The sequence below is a fragment of the Orycteropus afer genome, unplaced genomic scaffold (assembly GCF_000298275.1).
Source record: "Orycteropus afer afer isolate SDZICR_OR568_19922 unplaced genomic scaffold, OryAfe1.0 scaffold00419, whole genome shotgun sequence".
In the NCBI taxonomy this organism is placed as follows: domain Eukaryota; kingdom Metazoa; phylum Chordata; class Mammalia; order Tubulidentata; family Orycteropodidae; genus Orycteropus; species Orycteropus afer.
The window spans coordinates 1,957,312-1,978,009 of record NW_006922006.1 but is presented as its reverse complement, the minus strand read 5'-3'; the positions used below and the strand labels follow the sequence as shown (position 1 = coordinate 1,978,009).

Below are 20,698 nucleotides of genomic sequence, written 5' to 3'. Positions count from 1 at the left end.
CCCTTGTTTTCTCCTGACGAGCTCTCGTCACTAGACACAAACTCTTTGCTCTTGAAGCTCTCACTGAGCTGCCTTGACGCCGACTTGGACGATGAGCCCCTGGAGGGTGTTGACTTCTTTTCTGTCTTTACTTTAACTTTCTTCTTCTTCTTCGACTTGTCCCTGAATTAGCAAGAGGAGAAAAGGGGCCTTCAGGCTCGCCCATCATCAACGAGGCCAAACCTCTCCCGGCTTTAATGGGGCCCTTTCCCAGTCCCAGCCACACTGCCGCTTCACACCACATGTGAACAGCCAGCCGTGTCAGCCCAAAGCGCCCCAAGCCAGAGCATCACAAGTCACGATAGCAGAATAATCAGGGGTCACAGCCGGAAGCAGCCCCATATGCAAAACTTATTTGAAATCTCTGATCTTAAAAAAATTCACAGGAATTATGCATCATGTTTCATTGTAACTTTTTTTTTTCAATCCTCCATACCTGGAAATAAAATTGGCCCTCCAAGAAAATGAGTCATGTTTATCCACTGACTTCCAGAACGCCCCAGCACATTACCCATACTCGACCAACTGCTACCCAGGCTTGAAAAGCACAAGCCTACTGCAGTCAGAGGCCTGTCTACCATCTTTAACATCCCCATTCCCAACCCCGACCTGCAAAGATAAATCTGCCAGAAAAGCGGCTGCTGAACCATTTTGTTGCCAATACTCACCTCTTGGAAGACTCACCCCGGCCCCCTTCATATTCTTTCATGGCTTTCTCATATTCCCTCCTGGCGTCCTCAGCCTTGCGATCCCACTCCTGTCACACACACACACACACATACACACACAGACGTGGAGAGGCGGCACGAAGAACAGGACCTCCCTCCAAGGCGGGCGAAACCTCCTGTGCAGGAAAGCTCCACCACTGGCCCAGCTCACCCCCTCTATCATAGGTGACATGACTCAGCACTTCTCACCAGCCTCATAACCCACTCACCTCTTTCTTCTCTTTGGACATTCCCTTCCAGATCTCACCCGCCTTCTTGGAGAGATCAGTGATGCTGATGCCAGGGTGGTCTGACTTGATCTTCTCCCGACTGGCATTGAGCCATAGCATGTACGCAGACATGGGCCTCTTGGGGGCATTAGGGTCTTTGCCCTTCTTCACCTGCACAAGGGCAACCCAACGTCTCAGCTATCCATTCCCCACAGACCCCAGTCTCCCAAAGCAATGATCTGGGTCTTCTACTTGGGGCAAACATGGAGAAGGACTCTTCGGCAGCCTAAACAGAGAGCTCCCTGAGGGCAGGGGTGCTGTGTTCCTCCTTTCCATACCCCAGTGCCTAATTCAGATCTCCTAGAAGCCGAGTTGCACCTCCAGGACCAGAGAGGAAAATCTCCCAGCAGATACTCCTCAGACCCTAATCGGGCAGCCCCAAGAGGACCAACCGACAGGTCTCACTGGTGGTGGACAGGGAGAAGGTAAAGGGAACGGCTCCCTCCAACACCTGCCAATCTAGAGGCGAGTCCGCACCTCCACAGGCTTCTTACGGCTCTTGCGATCCTTGGCCATCTTGGCCTTCTTGAGCTGTTTCCGCTTCTTCTCATCCCGGTCACTGTCACCCTCATTACTGGAGGAGCTGGCAGAGGCGTTGCTGTCGAACCTGCCAGAGAATGGGGCTTAGACCTGGGAGGGAGGACAGCGCCCCCAGCCTCAGGACAGGAAGACCAGAAATCCAAGGACACTTGCCCAGGAAGGAGGGAGGATGGCCACAGGGCAGGCTCTACCACTGATCTCCAACCCTGCTTCCTCCCGTTCACTGAAGTGGCTTCAGCCATCCTCTCTCCAGACCCAGCCCAGGCAGTAGGTTAGACAAGTCAATGAAGGAAAGCCACTGAATCAATGAGCATCAGCTGCTCCTCTCGGTCAGGGCCTAACCCAGCCCCATCTCCATCCACATGCAGAAGAGGCAGGGAAAAATGCCCCAGGTCCACTTTACCACTTCCTTTCAGTTAATGGTCTTAGCCTGCGCTAGTCTTTCCTGAACGGGTAATTTTGTTGCTTTCAAAAATTGGGAAATCCAACTTCAGTCCCACCTGGTACACACCATGTAATTAACCGACCTGCCCAATGCAAGATGAAACCCCCTTACACTTATATGGTGCTGAGCAGTTCTGAAGGTACATTCATGAGCTTTCCACTCATCAGCCTTCAGAAGCCAGGGGCACGCAGAGCGAGTGGACATCTGTTGTTTCCTCTGCCCAGTATTCCTTCCCAGTTCTTCTTAAGTCTCACTTTCCCATTGGCAACCACCTGGCCTGCACTCAAGTGTGTGAGCTTCACTCCAGCCAGACTCGAAAGGTGGCCACACAGCCTTGTTCTGGCGCCCATCAGGGCCCAGCACACCCCAAACAATAACCCAGACACAGAAGAGACCCATTGCCATCCATTTTCAGCTGCTCTGAGCAGAGAGCAACTATCTGTCCGCTGGGTGCAAAACCAGTGGGATCAACCCTGCCCAGAGCTGCGGGGGCCATCTGGCACCACACAGACAAGCTGTCTGACAACAAGGAAATCAGAAGACACAAAAACAGACTCCTCACCACAGTTTCTGGGCACCTGGGTACAGTCGTGTCTGAGGACAGTTGCATCGCTGGACTCATCAGTTGCATGAACTTATAAAATTCCCTTTTGGGCAAAGTTTAGTTGGTGTCCTAGTGACGACACTAACAACCAAGAGTCTTAACTAACAGAACATGAGGAACTACTGCCGTTTTACAGACAAGGAAACAAGGTTCCACAACCTACCCATGGCCTCCCAGCTAGTAAGCAGGCAGTGACTGGCTCTCATTCCCCATGTCTCCGCACTACACTCTTCTAGCATCCCAACATGGCTTGCACTTCAAAGCCCTTGCCACGCGTCACCTTGCTGGAGGTCCCTTTTCCATCCTGGGATAATGGCTAATGCTGGGACATGAGGATTGTCCAGAATCCTCTGGTCCCTTAAGCTTACAGGCCACCCTCTCACCCCCACAAGGTGCAGCCAAAACTCACTCCTCAGCCACGTCTTCCTCCTCTTCCCCTGGGTTGAAGGATTCATCTGAAAACAAAGCCCAGGAGGTGTCAGCTTCTGCCTCCCCCAGATGCCCGGCTCGGGCCCCGGGGTGAGCGCAGCCCCGGCTGCCACAGAGGCGGCCGAAGAGCACCCACCAGTCTCCTCTCCGGAGTCATCGCTGCTGTCGTTGGCATTCTCCTCCCGGATCTTGCCCTCCTCCTTCATCCGCTCCAAGTAGGCATCGTGCTGGTCTTCATCCGAGTCGGCATACTCGTCGTAGCTTGGGTTCATGCCCTAGCCAGGGAAGACATGGGCATGAGGGCCCCAGGTGCCCCCTCTCCAAACCCCTGCACACTCAGAAACACACCCCATGCCTGTGAGTAAGGTCAGAGCGGCAGCCACAGAAGACGCTGAGGCTGGGCTGTCCACACTCAGCCAACGTGCAGGGCCCTGCCCGAGTATTTCCTAGTGGCTGGGTTAGCCCAAGCCCCGCCCTGTCCCAGCCCCACCGGGGCCCCGAGGGGCCGCAGAGACTATGCTAAGGCCATGCCGAGGAAACCTGCACCAGGAGGGGCAAGGGGTCCCACGCACCTCTTTTTTCTATAAGGGTAAGAAGAGAAGAGAGAGGGAAATGAAAGCCAGAAAAGCTCCCTGCCCCGTGCTCCCCTAAAGGAGGACAGGAGAGAGGCCCATCCTTCCCACACAGACAGGCACCTCTTTCAGTCCTCGGTTTTTGATGTTGAGCTTCTTGGCGTTGACAAAATCAAACAGCTTCCCATACTCCTCCCTGTGAGAGGAGATGTACCCCGTCACCAGATGGCTGGAGCCCACGCAGGACAGACAGAAGGACGTTCTGATACCCACCAACCCAGGTAGAGGGTGGGGCCTGGCAATCGTGACCTTATTATCTAACCCCAGAGCTCAGAGACCCCCAGAGATCAATAGTAGGGAAGAGTCAGACAGCAGCCCTGGATAAGGAGCCTGTGTAGCTCTGCAGAGGAGAGGGGAATACCTATTTCCCAAACACACAAAGACCACGACGAGAACGTTGGGAGAGGGGCGGGTTTGCGTCTCATACTTCACAGGGTTGTTGGGAAGATTAAGGTTGGAGACGTTCGTCAAGCGTTCCACCCACAATGAGCACACAAAAAACACTAGCCACCCTGTTCTCAGGCACAACAGTCACTCCAGGAAAGAGAAAGCGAGCATTTCCATCGTGGGGGAGTTGAGGAGAAGAAAGGCTAGCCCTGAACACACACAGCCTCTGTAATACCGGAAACAAGTTTCCTTACGCATAGAAAGCAAGCAACAGAGGAGCTTCCAAAGGCTGGGCCTCGAGAGAAAGACAAAACCCCAAAGAAAAACTCTTCCCAAGGCTTGGGAAGTCAGGAAAGGGGCAGAGCCACACGGGACTTCCCAGCAGAGGTGGGGTAAGGCTGCACAGGTAGTGACAGGTGGAGCGGCTCACCTCTCGATGCTGCTGAAGGTGTACTGAGTGCCCTGCTTGGTCTCAATCTCAAAGTCAAAGGAGCGTGTGGTGGTGGTGCCGCGGGCAAAGTTGACAAAGGAGATCTCATCGAAGCGGATGTGCACGGGCGGCTTGTGCACGTAGATGAAGCCCCTCTCCAGCGGGTACAGCAGCCCCGAGCTCGCCTTGTAAGAGCAGGTGATGCACTGGGCCCCTGAGTGCCTGGGGTGGGGAGGGGCCCAGGCAGCCTGGTCAACGCCACCCTCACCAGCAAGACGGCAACGTGGACCTAACACACACATCCACACATACCCGGGTCCTCACTGGAGTCTTGCCCAGCTGCTCTGACAGAGGCAAACTGATGCAGCTTGACACAAAAGGGCCCAGCCAGGCCTCCAGGAGCCTGCCTTCCCATTCCAGGAGGGATGGGCCAAGGAGACACGGCAATTCCCACCCCCCGACGGGCCAGGACCCCGCCCTGAGCCCTCACCCTTGGAAGTTGCCAGGGACTGTGATCTTGCGGTTCACCAGGGCTTTCATGACGCGGCTGACCATCTCGTAGAGGGACCCGGACATGTTCTTGGTGAGCCGCCCCTCAAAGCGCTTCTCCACCTCTTCCCTGGCAACAGAGATAAGGTCATGAGCACTGCTCCCAGGCAGGCCTGTCCCCGGCCCGGACAGGAGCAGGAAACAAGCCCAGGGAGGTACTCACTCATTCATGTTGAGAGTCAAGGATATGTCTTCATCCTTGGAGAAGAGGAGGATCAGGAAATGGTAACGGGTCTGGCCCTGCTTGATGGGAGGATCCAGGCTGATCTGGTAAGAAGACAGGACGGGGTTAAGCACCAGCCTGCTCCCCAAAAGCCTGCTGCTTAACCAACACAGAACCCGGAATGTGGCCGAGGCCCACCTACCAAAGACAGGCATCAGCAGGCCAGTCCACCTCCAGGGGTTTCTGCTTACCACAAAGAACATCTGGCGCTGGTCCTTGTGGGGCAGCAAAAAGAGACGGAGCACCGTCGTGTAGGGGATCTTGTAGTCAAAGGTCTTGCCGTGCAGGTGAAGAAAGGTGGGGTAGATCCGGATATCGTACCGGCCACGGGGAGTCAGGCACTGGAGCTCCCGGAAGATGCAGATGGCGTCTCCAGTGGCCTGGATCACGTCTGCCTTGGACAGCACGTTCTGGGCAAAGGCCTGCAAAAGCACAGTGGTGATCGGACTGCAAGCCCTGTTCCTGGGCCAGCAGAGACTTGCTCAGCACCACCTGCCCTACGGCATCCAGCGGAGGGCTCACCTCGACGGGGTCCACACCGTCTTCCTGGGTGGGAGGCACATAGAAGCGCACCTCCATGAGAGAAACCTCCGCGTCGTCATTCTGGTGGAACTCCAAGGTCACCTCATTCTTGCCTGTGGTGCACTGGGACACATTGCTGAGGGGTATCTCAAAGACTGGCTGGTCACCGATATCAAAGGAGAGCAGCTGCCCTGTGGGGGGAGGGCTGATCAAGCCAAAAGCTCCTCCCTGGAGCCGACAGGAACAACGTCCCCGCCTGACGTACTGGGGGCACAGGGACTATTTTGTTCACACTGCACCCCCAGTGCCTAATGCATGACAGAGAAAAAAATACCGCCACCGCTAATCAGTTTCAACTCACAGCAAACCTACAACAACCCTATAGGACAGAGTAGAACTGCCCCATACAGTTTCCAAGGCTGTATATCTTTACAGAAGCAGACTTCCTCACCTTTCTCCCTCTGAGTGGCTGGTGGGTTCAAACCATTGACCTTATGGTTAGCAGCTAAATGCCTTAACCACTGTCCCACCAGAGCTCCTGAGAACTAGAAGTACTCAACAAATGCAAGAACAACTTATAGAAAAGCAGAGACAGCGACCGGGGGGAAGAGAGCCAAGCAAGTTAAAAGCTGTAAGCTTCCATTTTACCTTCTCCCCTAAACCTCAGTCTACCCAGAACTCACCGCCAAACTTCACTGTCCCCCAGTTCCAGCCCTTCACACATAGGTCCTTCTCCATTAACTCAAGGCGATAGTGAGTTTTGAAGAAATCAGAGAGTTTCTCAAACTCCTGTGGGTGGAAGGGAGAGAGAATGATTCCAGTAAACCCCAGTCACCTCAAACTGACTTGACTGTCCTAGGATGATCTATGTCTGAGAAAATGCCCCAATATACCCTTTATCACAAATCCATGCTGATTTAGTCTCAGCAATAAAAGGGTTAAAAGATGTTGAAAGAAGTTGCTTCCAGGGATCAGAGCTCATGCTCAGGGAGAGCTGTTAGGAACTGACATTCTTGGTTTGGGGCCTGGCAGCGCTATCAGACTTTTTAAACTCTCTACGGTATCACCTTCAAAAAGGCAAAAACTAAAATGAGAAAAATTAAAATTAAAACTCAGAAGCAATTCAAAATGGAAAATCAAAACTAAAACATCAAGCTAAGATTTTAAACCTGAATAAGGGCAACGTGAAAACCACCATCTAATCCAAAGAGAACACCTTCTGGAGTCGAGGCGTAAAGACACAGGCCTTCAATACCCAAAGCTGAGCACTTGTTTGCTTGGTAGCTTTGATGGCCCCAATCTAAGTCAAAACCAAACCCACCACCCTTGAGACAACCCTGTGTGTTACAGACTAAAACTGCTCCATAGGGTTTCCTAGGCTGTAATCTTTATGGAAGCAGGTTGGCAGGCCTTTCTTCTGTAGCAAGGCTGTGTGGGTTCAAACCGCCAGCCTCTGTAACATTAGTTGAACCGTTGGTGCCACTAAGGGATCTCTAGCCCCACTCTACCAAAAAAACAAAACCCAAACTCACTGCTGTCGAGTCGGTTCCCACTCACAGCGACCCCTCCTTAGGTTTTCAAGGAGGTATCTCTACAAATGTAGAATGCCCAGTCTTCCTTCCGAGGAGTGGCTGGTGGGTTTGAACCGCCAGCCTTCCGGTTAGCAGTCAAATGCCTTAGGCACTATGCCATCAGAGCTCCTAGCCCCACTCTGTTGTTGTTGTTGTTATGTGCTGTCGAGTCAGCCCTGACTCACAGCGACCCCTCCTTGGGTTTCCAAGGCAGTATCACTACGGAAGTAGAATTGCCCAACCTTCCTTCCGAGGAGTGGCTGGTGGGTTTGAACCGCCAGCCTTCTGGTTAGCAGTCAAGTGCCTTAGTCACTATACTACCAGAGCTCTTACTCTCTCTAGGAGGTTAAAAACAAACAAGAGCACAGCGAACATGGGATTTATTCCGACAGAACAGCTTACCGATTCTCGGAAGCCATCATACTTGTAGACATGGCCATTCTTTGTGAGCAGTTTAAGTCCATGGCCCAGAGCTACACGGCGCCAGATGCCTTCTGTCAACTCCCCGGCCTGGATGTTGTCCACTTTGCCCGTCTTGCTGTTCTTGAAGATGATGCCTTGGCGGCTTAACCTCAGTCGACCATCATTCTGCCGGACAAACAGGCCCAGATATGCAGATGGTAAGGTGCACAGCGTCACCAGCCGCCGCATTCTGCTGCCGGTGGGCTGGCCACGGATCAGTGCAGAATCAACAGCTGAAGCGGTGAGGGTCTAATCCTGGCTCCAGCACCCAGAACCCCTCCAGGCCCTTGGTCTCCTCACTTGTAACAGGGATTGGGGACTGAACAGCATAGACGATGCCTTTGTACACTGAGATCCTATTACTCTAAGAGTGCCTCTCTGTACTGCCTTTTGCTAGGGAAACACAAGGTACAGGTACACCTCATGTTACTATGCTTCGCTTTATTGGGCTTTACAGATCTGATGTTTTTTTTTAAAAAACAAAGGTCTATGGAAACCCTGCACCGAGCAAGTCTATCAGCACCATTTTTCCAACAGTGTGCGCTCCCTTTGTGTCTCTGTGTCACGTTTTGGTAATTCTCAGAGTACTCCAAAGTTCTTCGTAATGCCATCACACACTTAATAGAATACAGTATAGTAAAAACATAACTTATACATGCACCTAGAAACCCAAAAAATTCATGTGACTCCCTTTACTGCGATATTCACTTCACCGTGGTGGTCTGGAAACGAACTTGCGATTCCTCCGAGGTATGCCTGCACACACAATATTCTGAATCCTCCTTCGCCAGAGAAGTAACGTCATCAAAGCAAGCTCTTCTTACTTCCCTTACCTTCCCTCCACCTGTATTAAAGCCCAACCCTTCTCACCATGGAGCCTTTCACCTCCTGGTAGATATCGTTGAACTCCAGCGTCTCTGCCATGCTGACCTGGCCCCTGTTGGCCTGGGCACGGAGCCCCAGGCTACGCAAGGGGAAACCGGAGACAGGAGCCGGGCCCAATCCTTGGTGGTTGTACAGATGATCAGCAGGTTAAGAATCTGAATTCAAGAGGAGGATAGATAAGCATGAAAGCCAATACAATACCTCACTCTGCTCACGGCTGGAGCCAGGCTGCAACCCCTGGCTGGGCGTGGGATGTCCCAGGATCTGCTCTGCCTGGGAACCCCCAGGCGGGCTCTGCAGAGCTCAAGGGGCAAGGCCCAGCCCCTGCTGGAGAACCGACCTGGAGGAGCGCTTATACCCCACCCCGACACCGGCTCAGGGGCTCCGCCGGGCGCCATGGCAACGAACAGCAGAACCCCAGAGCCTGCTCCGAGCCCCAAACTCGCCCCGCGCCCCAACACAGCTCCGGGTGCAGGGTTTCCCTCCCAGCATTCCCACCATTCCACGGCCCCAGACCCACAGCTCCCCCCTTCTCGTAAAATGGAACCGCCCGCTTCCCGCGCATTCGAACGCGGAACAGACCATCTCAAGCGTCCCGCGGGGGAGCGGGACCTGCGCCCTGCCGGGGCACGAGGTCGGCTACCACCCACCTCAAGCTACAACCTCGCGAGGGCCCCGGCGCGGGCGGTGGGCTCGCTGGGGGACGCAGGGGGGGCGGGGGGTGGGGGGAAACGCTGGGGAAGCTTTTCCCGCGTGCGCGGCCCCTCGTCCCGCCACCGGAAGCCGCGCACATACCATCGAGAGGAGGAGTTGGCTAGAGGGGCGCGAGCCAGTCCCGCCTGTGAGGCGGTTACGTAGAGCGTCCACGGTTTGGGAGGACCTGAAGTCAGCGTAGCGCGGGGATGGAATTTGACTAGGAAAGGGGAGCGCGTGGGATTTTTACAGAGCTAAAGACACTTCTTCAGTGGAGGACTAGATTCTAAAGGGAAATTATGGAGTTTTACTTCATCAGCCTCTCCACACGGGTATGTTTATGTTGAAACGATCATACATGTCCCTCTCTTTCCTGTGCAATAGGGGTTTCTGTACAAAGAAGCCTGTGCGACAAGAAGAAAACTATTTAAAGCTTGTGGAGAAATGAACCCTCCCACTGTCTGCGAAGAGAATGCCAGTGGCGCTGTCATTGTGGCTACTGCTTCTAGTTGTGCCCTGTCAAGTGGCATTGATTCCTTTTTGAAATGAGTTCACTGCACCCAAAAACGTCACATCCATAGTCGCAGTTTGTGGGCCCCGTGGCACAGTGCCTAAGGCATTTTTGACTGCTTACCAGAAGGTTGGTGGTTCAAACCCCCATCCACTCCTCGGAAGATGGGGCAATCTGCTTCCATAAGGATTTGCAGCCTTGGAAACCCAGTGGAGGTAGCTATGAGTCGGAGTTGACTTCATGGCAGTGGAGGTTTTGAAGGAGGTTGAAAAAGACGTGGCAGTCAGCTTCCATAAAGATTTACAACCTTGGAAACCCTACTAGACAGTTCTACCTTGTCCTATAGGGTCTCTATGAGTCACAGTCAACTTAGTGGCAGTGGGTTTGGGGTTTTTGGAAGAGGCTGGCAAATGGCAATATCAAGTTCAAGTGCTGGTGTCAGATTCACCTTGGAGCCAGAACTGATTTGAAACCACAGCATTCTGGGATTGCCATAGCCTCCTCATATAATTCCAGGGTGCGTCTTGCAAAATCAGACAACCAGAGCTGGAAGAGATGTTTGAATTGATCTAATCCAGACTCCTTTTGCAGATGGGAAAACTGAGGCCCACAAAGGAGTTTCCCACGGTCTCTGAGTTGGTAACAAAGCTGAAGAGTAGAAGATAGATCTCCTTTCCCCCGTCCAGTTCTTGTGTCGTAGTCACAGTGACTCTACATTCCGAATACTTGGTAATACATGTCGTGCGTGGCCACATTCAAACCAAACTCACTGCCATCGAGTCAATTCTGACTCACAGAGACCCCCATTTCTAAGGCTGTAAATCTTTACAGAAGCAAACCACCTCATCTTTCTTCCACGGAGCAGCTGGTGGTTTGAACCACCGACCTTTTGGTTAACAGCCAAATGCCTTAACCACTACACCACCAGAGCTCCTTGCATGACCACATTAGGACAGCATATTTAAATTTAAGATTCCCTGACAATCTGACTCAAAATAGCCATCTTGCTAACTCAGTGCTAGGATAAGGGACAACAGAAATGCACTGTTGTCCCCTGAACTTGTGCCTTTAATCTCTGTCTAGTGGCTGTTGCAGCAAGTCTAGAAACATAAATTCCATTGAACCCAGTAAATATATATTAAAGGCCTATTACTAATCCAACACATCTCTAGGCTTCAGGCAAACTAGGGAACAAGATGGAAACAGCACCAACTACCAGGAGCCCGTACTCTAATGAATGGTTCCAATAATTAGTTATAACTGTCATGTTACATACAGGTGGGGCTTCAGCCACTGCCCACTGGGGTTAGAGATGTGTGATCCTTTACTCACGCCCTCCCAGGAGACCCAAAGAAATGTGCAAGAGACCCCTGCTCCTGGCCCCATGCTACTGGAGGAAAGGCAGGGGATGGCTGCAGAACTGGGTGGCTGTAGGCTTACCCTCAGGAGTGAAGGGGCTACTCAGCTAAGGATGGCTATGAGGTGGCTGGGGGATGGGACATAGCAAGGGGCTTTGGAGAGAGCAGAGCAGCTGGTGAGTTGCAGTGAAAGAGAATGGAACAGAGACGGTAGACAGAATGCAGATAAAACATGAGTCCCAGAGGGCCCTTCCCAGCTGCATCCCAGGCAATCAGGAGCCCAGCACTGGAGACCCACCCCCGCTATGACATCACAGCAGAAGGGGGTGGAGACAAACAAAAAGGGGGTCCCCCGCCCTGGCCCTAGACTCTTGACAGCCCAGAGTGTCAAGAACAGAGAGAGCCTGGGCACTGGGCTTAAAGGAACAGGATCCCCATTCCAGACCCCCTCTCAGCTGTCCCGTCTAGCTGCCCCATCTGGGCCTCCGGCTCTGCCCCCCTGCCCAGAGGACCTCTCCTTCCTGAGGCTGCTGTTTGGCCTCTCCTGGGTGGCCCCTGGGCACTCCCTCAGCATGAACTGCATATCAGACTTCTTCACCTATGAGACCACCAAGTCGGTGGTTGTGAAGAGCTGGACCATTGGGATCATCAACCGGGCCGTTCAGCTCCTGATCATCTCCTACTTTGTGGGGTGAGTGTGTGGCCCTTCAGGTCCTAGAAGGGGAGGGCTGTCTGAAAGCCTTACTGTACAGCCTCCTGAGCGTCTCCTTTCTAGGGAGAAACAGTTTCTTCGGTGGAGCCATGTCCTAAGGACTGGCCTCTGCTGCCCCCACTCAGGATCTGATCTCCAGATGAGTGTTTTACCCCAGTAAATCCTCCAGGGATAGAGAGCGTTCCCAGACACACACCCTGAGGAGTGGGGTCTCCCACCAAGGGAGGTCCCTGGGGATCCACCTCTCTTCTCCCCTCCCTCATCTCCCCCTCAAGAAACAGGCAGACCACCTCCCTTATATCCCTTCATGCCCCTTGGTCAACTCTTTGGGTCTCAAAAGATAAAGGAGCTTAGGAAAGGGGCGGAGAAGGCCCTGAAACAAGGAAGATTGTGACAGATTGATCGGGTTGGTGGCAGACTGGACTAGCTGGAAGCAAAGGATCCATTTAGGAGTGAGAAATTTCGCTCCTGGCATGGAGGAGATGGTGAGGGAGCTTGGGAAGGGGAGAAGCCCTTGCTCTCGGAGAGTAGGACAAACCTGGGGCATGGGGAGGACATGGGCACGAATGGTACTCAAGGGAAGAGGTGGTGAAGAGAAAAGTGGCTTTAGTGACAATGCTGTGGAGTCCCTCGCCAAGAATCCCGATATGTTCCCCTTTGCCAGAAAGCATAGAGCCCCTTATACTTGACTTAGTGCTGCGTAACCCATCCTAGGAGATGCTTAAGAGCCTTCTCTGAGTTCCCACGTCTGGGAGGCTCCCCACACACAAAGGACCATGGAGCAGACAAAGGCCGGGGAAGAAAGCCAGGTTCTGCCCTCCTTGTGATAGTTTTCACAAACTGGTGGGCACCAGGAAATTCCCTGGGGGGTTTTCTTTCCTGGGGTGTGTACCTCTAGTCTCCTGCCATTCCCTGAGACAATGAGTCTGCGTGTGACAGACGGCAAGTCAGTGTCTAACTGCCATGAGTTAATTCAAGCAAGTCAGAGAGGACTCCTGTGTGCACGTGGGCTGGGATCTGCACCCGAGGGGGTCTGCTTGGCCGAGAGGCTGGGACAGTGCGTGAGGGTGTGCGTGGAAAGGACAGAAACGTGTACAAAGCGGTTCTTTGCTCCTCACACTTGTGAGAGAGAGCCAGTGAGCTTCGATTGTGTGGACGATGCAGACCAGGCTGTACTTCCAATGCCTTGTGGGGCTGTTAAAGAAGGGATTCAAGTTGAAGGAGGGATGAAATGGCCTTGAGGGTCCCTTGCAACCATGAGGCATTGTGAGGTATGATGTTTGCAGATGTTCCGTGTGTATGTCTCCAAAGGCTGGCTCAGTGCTGTTTCTTCAACATTACACGTTCACGTGTGTATGCAACACTGACTGTTTATACCCACGAGATGGCATTTGGCTCCCAGGGAGGGAAAAACCTGCCTTAGCACATTGTGGGGCTGGCCTGCCTCCACTGGCCTCTGACAGGAGATGGCTGGATGGAGGGTAGAGACAGACGCCTCCTGGACCAGCCCTCCTGGCCCCCTGCCCTTCTCTCTCCCGCATCACAATCTGATGCTCCAGGCTGGAGCCCAGCCTGTGGGAGTGAGCAGAAGAGGCTCCTTGGCGTCTTGATATCCAACCCCATCCATCTCGCTGCCTGACAGCTCCCCATGGGGCAGCTCCTTCCAGTTACATGAATGCACTCTGCCAGCCTAACCCCCCGCCAGAGCCCCATCTCCATGCACAGGAACCAGTGAACATCATGATTCAGGAATCCATTGTCATTGATTTAGCAAAAGGCACAGAGTCTTTCTTAGGCATTGCAAACCGAGGAAAGAATGGTAGGCAAAATAGACAGGGTCCGTATCCATGTGGAATGTACTAGAATCCAAGAGGTGAACATTAATCAGCCTCTGCAAACATGTGACATTTCAGCTATGGCTCGGGGTTTGTTGAAGGGGTGCAAAGTTCCAGGAGAACCGCTAGTATGGGGAGATTTGACCTGATCGGGAGCCTAATGGAAGGGTGGCTGGAGAGGTGACATCCCAGCCAAGATCTGAAGGACGAGGAGAAGGAATCCAGCAGAAAGGAGGGAAGGAAGAGGATATGAAGCAGAGAATACCTGCTCTACAAAGAGCAAGAGCTTGGCAAATGGGAGGAAGAGAAGAAGGTTGTGTGGGCAAAGCAGAAGGAGCAGAGGCGAGGACCATGTGAGACGGGGCTGAGGACCCAGACAAACCTCAGACACTCTCAAAGATCGTTAATGGAACAGGAATGAATAGAATGCAATTGAAATGGGGAATGTGTATGTGAGAGAAAGAGACAGGCAGATACACATTTGGGTTGGGAAGATCACGCTAACCAATATAGATCAGCCAGCAGTGGGTTGGAGGGGGTAGGAGTGGATAATGGAGTCCCTGGCTGGTACAAGGAGCTGGTAGCACTGTGGTTAAAGCACTGAGCTACTAACCAAAAGTTTGGTGTTCGAACTCACCAGCTGTTCCACAGGAGAAAAATAGGGCAGTCTGTAAAGATTTACTGCTTTGGAAACCCTATGGATCAGTTCTACTATAAGGTCATTATGAGTTGGAATCGACTCCATGGCAGTGGGTTTGGTTTGGTTTTGAGTGGCACAGATGGTTAAGTGCTGGACTGTTAGCCAAAAGGTTGGTGACTCAAACCCTCCCAGATGCACCTTGGAAGATGGGCCAGGCCATCTGCCTCCCAAAGATCATGGCCTTGAAAACACTGTGGAGCAGGTCTACTCTGTACCCATGGGGTCGCCATGAGTCACAATCAACCCGACGTCAACTAACAAGGACAACAACAGGAGAGATGCAGAAAAATCAGTTGAGAACTTGTACAGTCGTGGAGAGAGAAATGGTGATGGCTTGGACTAATAGAATTTGAAAGGATCCTTACTGCTGTAACTAATACCTGAATCTCTTCCATAGTATCCCTGCCAGGACAAGATGGTCAGCCTTCCCTCAGCCAGGTGTCACTTGAGACAGCCCTTTCTCATATGCACTCACAGCAACACCCTGCCTAGCAGTCTCCACACACACTCTAGCCCTGCCTCCAGCCTCGGCTGCTTGCCTGTGATTGACACCGTTTTCATCACTGTTGTCTTTACCCACCCAGATGCACAGAGAAGCCAGGACATACTTGGCTTTCCTCATGCTCTAGTCTCTTCTGTGCCCAGGTAGTAATCGCCAGTCTCCTGTGTGGGGTGGGACTTCCTCAGAGCAGGCCATCCCCCTTCTGGATTCCTTGTGGACCTGAGGAGGAAGTAATGGGAAATCCCAGGGGCCCAGATTTCTACAGAGAAGGTCCCTGGATGGTCCAAAGGTGCCTGCATGGCCCAAACGGTTAACGCTAACGCTCAGGTGTGAATTGAAATGTCAGCATTTAGAACAACCAACCCCAGTGGCTCTGTGGAGAAGGCCTGATAATCTGCTTCCACAAAGATTACAGCCAAGAACACCCTATGGTGCAGTTCTATGCTGTCGGACATGGGGTCGCCACGAGTCGGAATCAAAGGCAACGGGTCAATCTTTATGGAAACAGATCACGATGCCGCTGCGTGGCTTCGAACCACCAACCTTTCGATTAGTGGTTGAGGACAAATCATGTGTGCCACCCAGGATGGTTTGAAGAGAAGGGTCTAAATTCTACCTTTCTGACCCCCACCCTGTCAGCCCTGAGGCACCCTAGGTGACCATCATGGAGTCCCCCATCACGCTGTCCCTGCCGCTCCTCTCCCCTCAACGCAGCCCCCGGGGAACACGGAGCACTGTGACCTGCTTTGAAGCCTGGTTCTGACACCACCTAGGATGGATGCATCACTTTATGTCTCTAAGTCTCAGTGCCCGGATCTGGAAAACAGGGTTACGAATACCTCAAACCGTGGAGTTTTGGGGAGGGGAGGCAACATATGTCAAGTAGCTCGCCTGAGGGGGGAGCTCTCGTTAGTAGACCATAAGTATAACTACTTCCTAGATTCCCAGCACACCTCCCCCTTCCCTCGGCCCAGCTCACACCTTTGTGCAAGGGCCCTCTCCACCCCACCCCACACAAGCACCCTCTCCTCACACCCACTCCTGGCCTCCCCCTTGACTCCTTGGGGGTGGACAGAAGGTGCTGGGACGCCTGCTCTGGCCTCCTTCCTGCACATCCCACCTGCCAAGGAGCTGCCACCCGCCTTCCGCTCTATAAATAATAAACCAGGAACGCAAGAAACAAATAAGTCACAGCCGCAGAGTTAATGCCAAGAGTCGAAGGCACAGTCCTGCCCCATCTCCTCAGCCCCGGCCTCTGGAGACTGACTCGCCCCTCTGCTCTGGAAATGAAACATTCCCTTCCTTCAAACTGCCTTGATGACGTCCTCAGGCCCCATGGGGCCACTGAAATTCTTCCACTTGTTATTTAACTTGGAGGGAGAATTCTAATGTGGCCTCTTCTCCCACTGGGCACAAGAAGGAGCTTGAGGGAGGAGGAGGAGGAGGGAGGAGATTGGTCAATTGCTCCTCTGAGTCTCCACCTCTTCCTCCTGAGACTTTCCCAAGCCAGGAGGTCCTCTCCCGGGTGACGGAGCAGAGGCTGGCAGGACAGGAGCCAGGAGCCAGGCCAGGGGGCAGCCGTGGCCAGGCCCTGACCTGGGGACACAGCTGGAGGCCCTGTAGTACGGTGGCTGTGGACACAAGAGAACTCTAGAGCAGGGATTCAAACCGGTATGAACGAGTTCAGTCATGACCAATGAAGTGAAATCAGAACAACAGAGACAAATTTCTAAAATTTGAGTGATGAGGAATGCTAACTGGAATAGGAAAAATGATGGGTAGAAGCTTTGGAACAGGAGACTGGGCGATTGGACTATTGTCTGGAGAGGTACCGGGGCCAGATAAGGCAAAAAGCAAGGTAAGCACGGATTTACTTGTGCTGATTTACTAATCTGTAGTGAATAATTTCCTGTCTTTTCACCACATCAATGATTCTGCTTCTAGGTGTGGCTGGCATCTGTCTCTCTTCCATCCACACAGCACCTTCCTCCAGAATCGAAGCCTCAAAGGAGTGGTGAAACCCATGCACAATTGTTCACTACAGATTCATAAGTAAGCACAAGTAAGCCCGTGTCTAATGGGTAATCCTCCTCTGCAAGAGACATACAGTCAAAGCAGTGTGGTCACCGCCATCTTTGAGCCTGGCACCGTTGTTTTTGACTCAGCTGGTCAAGAGATTTGGTTGCTATGCAACATGCCCACTGCCTTTGTTTTCTAAGAGGGAGATTAAGTTTCCAGCAGGGCTTCCACCATAATTTTTTCCATTCCATTTAGCATTCTGATTCACTCACATTTTAAAAGTTTGGGTCTGTTCTGTTGTCACTTTGTCGGCCATGACTGAACAGAGCTGAACCAATTTGAAGCCCTGCTCTGAAGCCAGGCTGCCTAGTTAGGAACCCACATGCCAGCTGCGTGACCTTGGGCAAGAGAGCACATTTCCTTGTGTGTAACATGAGGATGGCAACAGAAAAAGCTGTCTCATCGGATTGCAATGAGGATTGGCTATACATAAAGCACTTAGCGCCGTGTGTTGGCTGTTTGGTGATGACATCCTAAACTCTGCTGCTCATCTGCAAATGGGCCTAGATTTTAGGGAGCAGGAAATCATAGCATGAGATCCCCACTCAGAGATGTGTCCACTCTGTGGCTAGGTACACTAAGGCTCCAGGAGGGTGTATTTCCACTGTGGTTTATTGGCTGGGAGGAGAGACCTTGGGTCCTGGACCTGACAGCAGAGGGCCCAGGCTGATAATGTTTATTTGGATAACGTCCACATTTTCTGTCACAGGGATGCTCCGTTATCTTCTGCTAGGAGAGAGTGTGGCAGATGAGATTTCAATGTGAGACAGACTTCCCTGTGAGACCTTGATGAATCCCCTCCCCTTCCAAATAAATAGACAAGGAAGTGATCAGGAGGAGAGGCACCAGCACCACTGACTTCCACAGAGGCGTGTGCTCACGAGAGCATTGTACGAGCACACGGACAGCTCTTAATGGTGCATTACCCAGGATGCGTCCGCTGTCCGGCAGCAACAATAATGCAGGTAACACATCAGCAGCCATTTGCAACACTAGCTGTGACCTCACCCTCACTCTCCCACTCAATAAATCAGTCAGGATTCAAGGGAGTGGACGAAGCCCTCTTACGGGGAGAGCTCTGAACCTTGTCACTAAAAACTAAATGTGAACCACTTGCAGACTTGCAGCACTGTTTGCAGTAAACATGCCTGTGGCACCCACTCCACAAGTGAGCGAGACCCCTGCCTGTCCTGAGAGGTGCTCACTTCTGCAGCTTCCAACGGCAGGGGATGCCAGAGGCCAGCCCATCCACCCTCCCCTGGAGGAAGAGGTCTCCTCTCAGCAGACCTGGAGGGGAGCCACCAGCCTCTCCTGAGTCTTTCTGGGATGTGGCCTGCACCACCTCCCAAAGCAACCCATTTGGCGGGCAACTCTGGTGGGTTACAAAGCTCCTGGGCTTGAAGTCCCCATCTGCCTCCTCAGATCAGCAGGAATGCCGCCCTCAGCAGCTTCCCAGCCCAGACCTCCACGCTCTTCTCCAGGCAACGCAATCTCAGACTCCTCCCACTCCCCTTCACCTGACGGGGTTTTGCAGCCTTTTACGACCTGGGTAGACGCACAGCATGACCTAAACTCAGCATTTCCGAAAGGAGGCGCCTCGATTCCATGAGCTGTCACCAAATATTTCTCCAAAACAGGGCTTTGTGATCAAATAAGAGTGTGAAGTGGTGGAGTTAACAAAATGTGACAGATGCATTTGCTTATTAACTTATTGTTCATTTATCACTCACGTGGCACGTTCTTTCAGACAGAAGAGAGAGCATACAGCATTTTCCAAACGTATTTCATGAGATGTTCTCATCTGTGAAACGGGTACAGTAACAGCACTTCAAGGACAGTGACGGTTCAATGGTTGAATTCTTGGCTTCCGTGAGGAAGATCCAGGTTCAATGCCTGGTCAATGTACCTCACACGAGGGGCCCTGGTGGCGCAATGGTTAAACCCTCAGCTGCTAATCAAAATCCACCAGCCATTCCACAGAAGCAAAGACTTGGCGATCTGTTCCCGTAAAGAGTACAGCCCAGGAAACCCCATGGGGCAGTTCTACTCTGTCCGATAGGGTCGATGTAAGTCGGAAATTGACTCAGTGGCACGCAACAACAACAGCACCTCGTGGAAAGCCACCACCAGGCTGTCGGTGAGGACGTGTGTGTTGCTCACAGAAATACAGAGGCAAAAGCTGTCAGCGAGTGTCTCCAGGCCCATCTTGCTGCTGGGAAAGGTTGGAGAAGTCTGGGAATGGAGCTGGAGACCCGCAACACCCCATAAAGGCTAGCCGCCTCGAGGAGATGGCAGTACAGGTAAACAGCCACTGGGTGGCAGCACAGTCTAAGGAATAAGGATGGTGGCGAGGGACTCCCCACCACCACACGCTGGTCCAACCCAACTCCATTTACCTGCCCTGGGAAGACAAGGGTGCTGACCCTTTTTCCTCTAGACATCTCAGCTGATGCTTAAACGGAGATTCTGCCACCCACCCAGACCCTAAGTGCTTCAGGGATTTAGTAAATGTTTACTGTACTCCTACGATGTGCCAGGCTCATAAGATCAGCCATGAACAAAGCCTGGGACACACAGGGGCCCCGAGATGGAGGTCTAGGGTATAGGGTCCCCAACCCCTTCTCTCTCCTGGGTGTCTGCCAAGAGAGGTGGCCTCCATTGTCAGCAGGAGGGACTTGGAGCCATGCATTTTCAACAGGAGCAAGATAAAACCAAACTAAACCAAACCCACTGCTGTCCAATCAATTACAACTCATAGCTACCCATAGGACAGAGTAGAACTGCCCCATAGGGTTTCTAAGTTTATAAATCTTTAAGGAAGCAAACTGCTTCATCTTTATCCCACGGATCAGCTGCTGGTTCAAACCTCCAACTTTCTGGCTGAATGCTTTAACCACTATGCCACCAGAATATATATATATATATATAGGAGCTCTGGTAGCATAGTGGCTAAGGCACTTGACTGCTAACCAGAAGGCTGGCGGTTCAAACCCACCAGCCACTCCTCGGAAGGAAGGTTGGGCATTCCTACTTCCGTAGTGATACTGCCTCGAAAACCCAAGGAGGGGTCACTATGAGTCGGGGCCGACTCAATGGCAAACAACAACAACAACAACAATATATATATATATAAGCACTGCCATCAAGTCAATTCCAACTTATTGTGACCCCTATTGGGTTTCCTGGGAGCTCTGGTGGCATAGTGCTAAGGCACTTGACTGCTAACCAGAAGGCTGGCGGTTCAAACCCACCAGCCACTCCTCAGAAGGAAGGTTGGCAATCTATTTCCTAGTGATAATGCCTCGGAAGTCCAAGGAGGGGGTTGCTATGAGTTGGGTCTAACTTGACAGCCGTGTGTTTGGTTTACTGGGTTTCCAAGGCTGTAAATCCTTATGGAAGCAGACCACCCCATCTTTCTTCCATGGAATGGCTGGTCAGTTTGAACTACCAACTTTTTTGGTAGCAGACAAGTGCCTTCACCAGAGCTTCTTACACTATATGTTGTTGTTGTTATTGTGTGCCATTGAGTCAAACCCGACTCATAGTGACCCCTCCTTGGGTTTCCGAGGCGGTATCACTATGGAAGTAGATTG

At 52.4% G+C, this 20,698-nt stretch overlaps 2 protein-coding genes across 2 annotated transcripts in view; one reads left to right on the top strand and one right to left on the bottom strand.

Annotated features, from left to right (window-relative positions):
• Positions 1-8,754, bottom strand: part of SSRP1 (structure specific recognition protein 1) — a 9,213-nt gene extending 459 nt beyond the window's left edge. The window contains exons 1-15 of the mRNA XM_042782699.1: positions 8,701-8,754; positions 7,771-7,956; positions 6,481-6,586; positions 5,798-5,988; positions 5,467-5,697; positions 5,216-5,319; positions 4,994-5,122; positions 4,504-4,725; positions 3,750-3,822; positions 3,191-3,329; positions 3,035-3,080; positions 1,514-1,643; positions 977-1,147; positions 708-796; positions 1-162 (exon numbers count right to left, since the gene is read on the bottom strand). Of these exons, the coding sequence (XP_042638633.1) occupies positions 1-162; positions 708-796; positions 977-1,147; positions 1,514-1,643; positions 3,035-3,080; positions 3,191-3,329; positions 3,750-3,822; positions 4,504-4,725; positions 4,994-5,122; positions 5,216-5,319; positions 5,467-5,697; positions 5,798-5,988; positions 6,481-6,586; positions 7,771-7,956; positions 8,701-8,754 (2,033 nt within the window). The remainder of the gene's footprint in view (positions 163-707; positions 797-976; positions 1,148-1,513; positions 1,644-3,034; positions 3,081-3,190; positions 3,330-3,749; positions 3,823-4,503; positions 4,726-4,993; positions 5,123-5,215; positions 5,320-5,466; positions 5,698-5,797; positions 5,989-6,480; positions 6,587-7,770; positions 7,957-8,700) is intronic.
• A 3,095-nt stretch (positions 8,755-11,849) lies between these two features.
• Positions 11,850-20,698, top strand: part of P2RX3 (purinergic receptor P2X 3) — a 36,436-nt gene continuing 27,587 nt past the window's right edge. Inside the window, exon 1 of the mRNA XM_007953870.2 lies at positions 11,850-11,968. Coding sequence (XP_007952061.1) covers positions 11,850-11,968 — 119 coding nt within the window. The remainder of the gene's footprint in view (positions 11,969-20,698) is intronic.